General features: G+C 45.2%; 1 protein-coding gene across 1 annotated transcript; it reads right to left on the reverse strand.

The window, feature by feature from the left end:
• On the reverse strand, nucleotides 1-1,063 carry LOC141562484 (olfactory receptor 51M1-like). Its single transcript, XM_074302513.1, has one exon. The coding sequence runs from the start codon at nucleotides 952-954 to the stop codon at nucleotides 1-3; it is 954 nt and encodes a 317-aa protein (XP_074158614.1). The 5' UTR covers nucleotides 955-1,063.
• Nucleotides 1,064-1,342: the final 279 nt, after the last annotated feature.

Genomic DNA, 1,342 nt, shown 5'->3' on the forward strand with positions numbered 1-1,342 from the left:
TCAGTGCCTAGAACTCCATTTTAGTTGTACCATGAGTTTAATAATCGCCCGGCGTATCTCCTTGGTCTTGATGCTATAGATGATAGGGTTGAGCATAGGAGGCACAAATAGGTAGATGTTAGCCATGAGGAGGTGAACAACAGGTGAGGCATGTTTTCCAAAACGGTGTACTAAAGACAGCCCCACCATGGGAACAAAGAAGATCAACACAGCACTGAGATGTGAGGTGCATGTCTGAAATGCCCGTAGTTGCTCTTCTCGGGAAGCCAGACCCATCACAGTGTGCAGAATGAGTGCATAAGACAAAGCTATGAAAACCAAGTCAAGAACCACAGTGAATACCACCAATGTCAGCCCATACAGATTGTTGAAGGTAGTGTCTGCACAGGCCAGACGGATCACATCTTGGTGTAGACAAAAAGAGTGAGAGAGGATTCTCCGCCCACAGTATGGAAATGTTTGCAGGAGGAGGACAATGGGGAGTAGAGCCACAGGACCCCTGAGAATAATGGCAAGTCCAGCCCGAGTCACTCTCTGACCTGTGACAATGACTGAATAGCGCAAGGGACGACAGATGGCCACAAAACGGTCAAATGACATGACAAGGAGCACAGCAGACTCCATGAAGGAGAAGGAATGGATACAAAACATCTGGAACTGGCAGGTACCAAAATAGATGTCCTGGGAACCAAACCAGAAGGTGACTAGTGTGGTAGGCAGTGTGGATACTGAGAGGCCTAGGTCATTTAGGGCCAGCAGAGAGAGGAGGTAGTACATGGGTGTATGAAGTTGAGTGTTTGTCTTAATGATGAATAGGATGAAGCAGTTGCCCAAGATGGCCAGCAGATACATAAGGCAGAAAGGGATAAGGATCCAATGTTGAATGGCCTCCAAACCAGGGAAACCAATGAGATAGAAAGTAGGGCGGAAATGGGTAACATTGATTGGGGACATAGAATGAGGAATGAAGGAAATTGGGCTTCTTTTCTGGAAAGCAAGCTGAAAAGAAAAACAAATTTCTCATTTATTAGCAAGAGGCATATCAGAAACAGAACTCATTTTTTGTCTTCATTAACATTTAGATTACTATCCTCCTTAACATACATTTCACCACAGTCATTACCATCTGCAAGGAAAATGCCATCTGACCACTTATTTCCTTCATCTCCATCCCTTCTTGTAATATTCAGGCTAGCTTTCTGGAGGTCCTTCAGAGGGACCTTGGTCTCAGCAGGATAGACACCATGAGAATGGTCAGGAATAAAGTCTAGAATCTTTATTCTGGCCCAGTCTTGATCTTAGTGGAGAAGAACAGGAGGCAAGAGAACCACCAGGAAGCTGG

Source organism: Sminthopsis crassicaudata, chromosome 3 (assembly GCF_048593235.1).
Source record: "Sminthopsis crassicaudata isolate SCR6 chromosome 3, ASM4859323v1, whole genome shotgun sequence".
In the NCBI taxonomy this organism is placed as follows: Eukaryota; Metazoa; Chordata; class Mammalia; order Dasyuromorphia; family Dasyuridae; genus Sminthopsis; species Sminthopsis crassicaudata.

What these genes read in the sequence shown, in the direction of transcription:
- LOC141562484 (XM_074302513.1), bottom strand. Translation starts at nt 954, where the DNA reads ATGTCCCCAATCAATGTTACCCATTTCCGCCCTACTTTCTATCTCATT.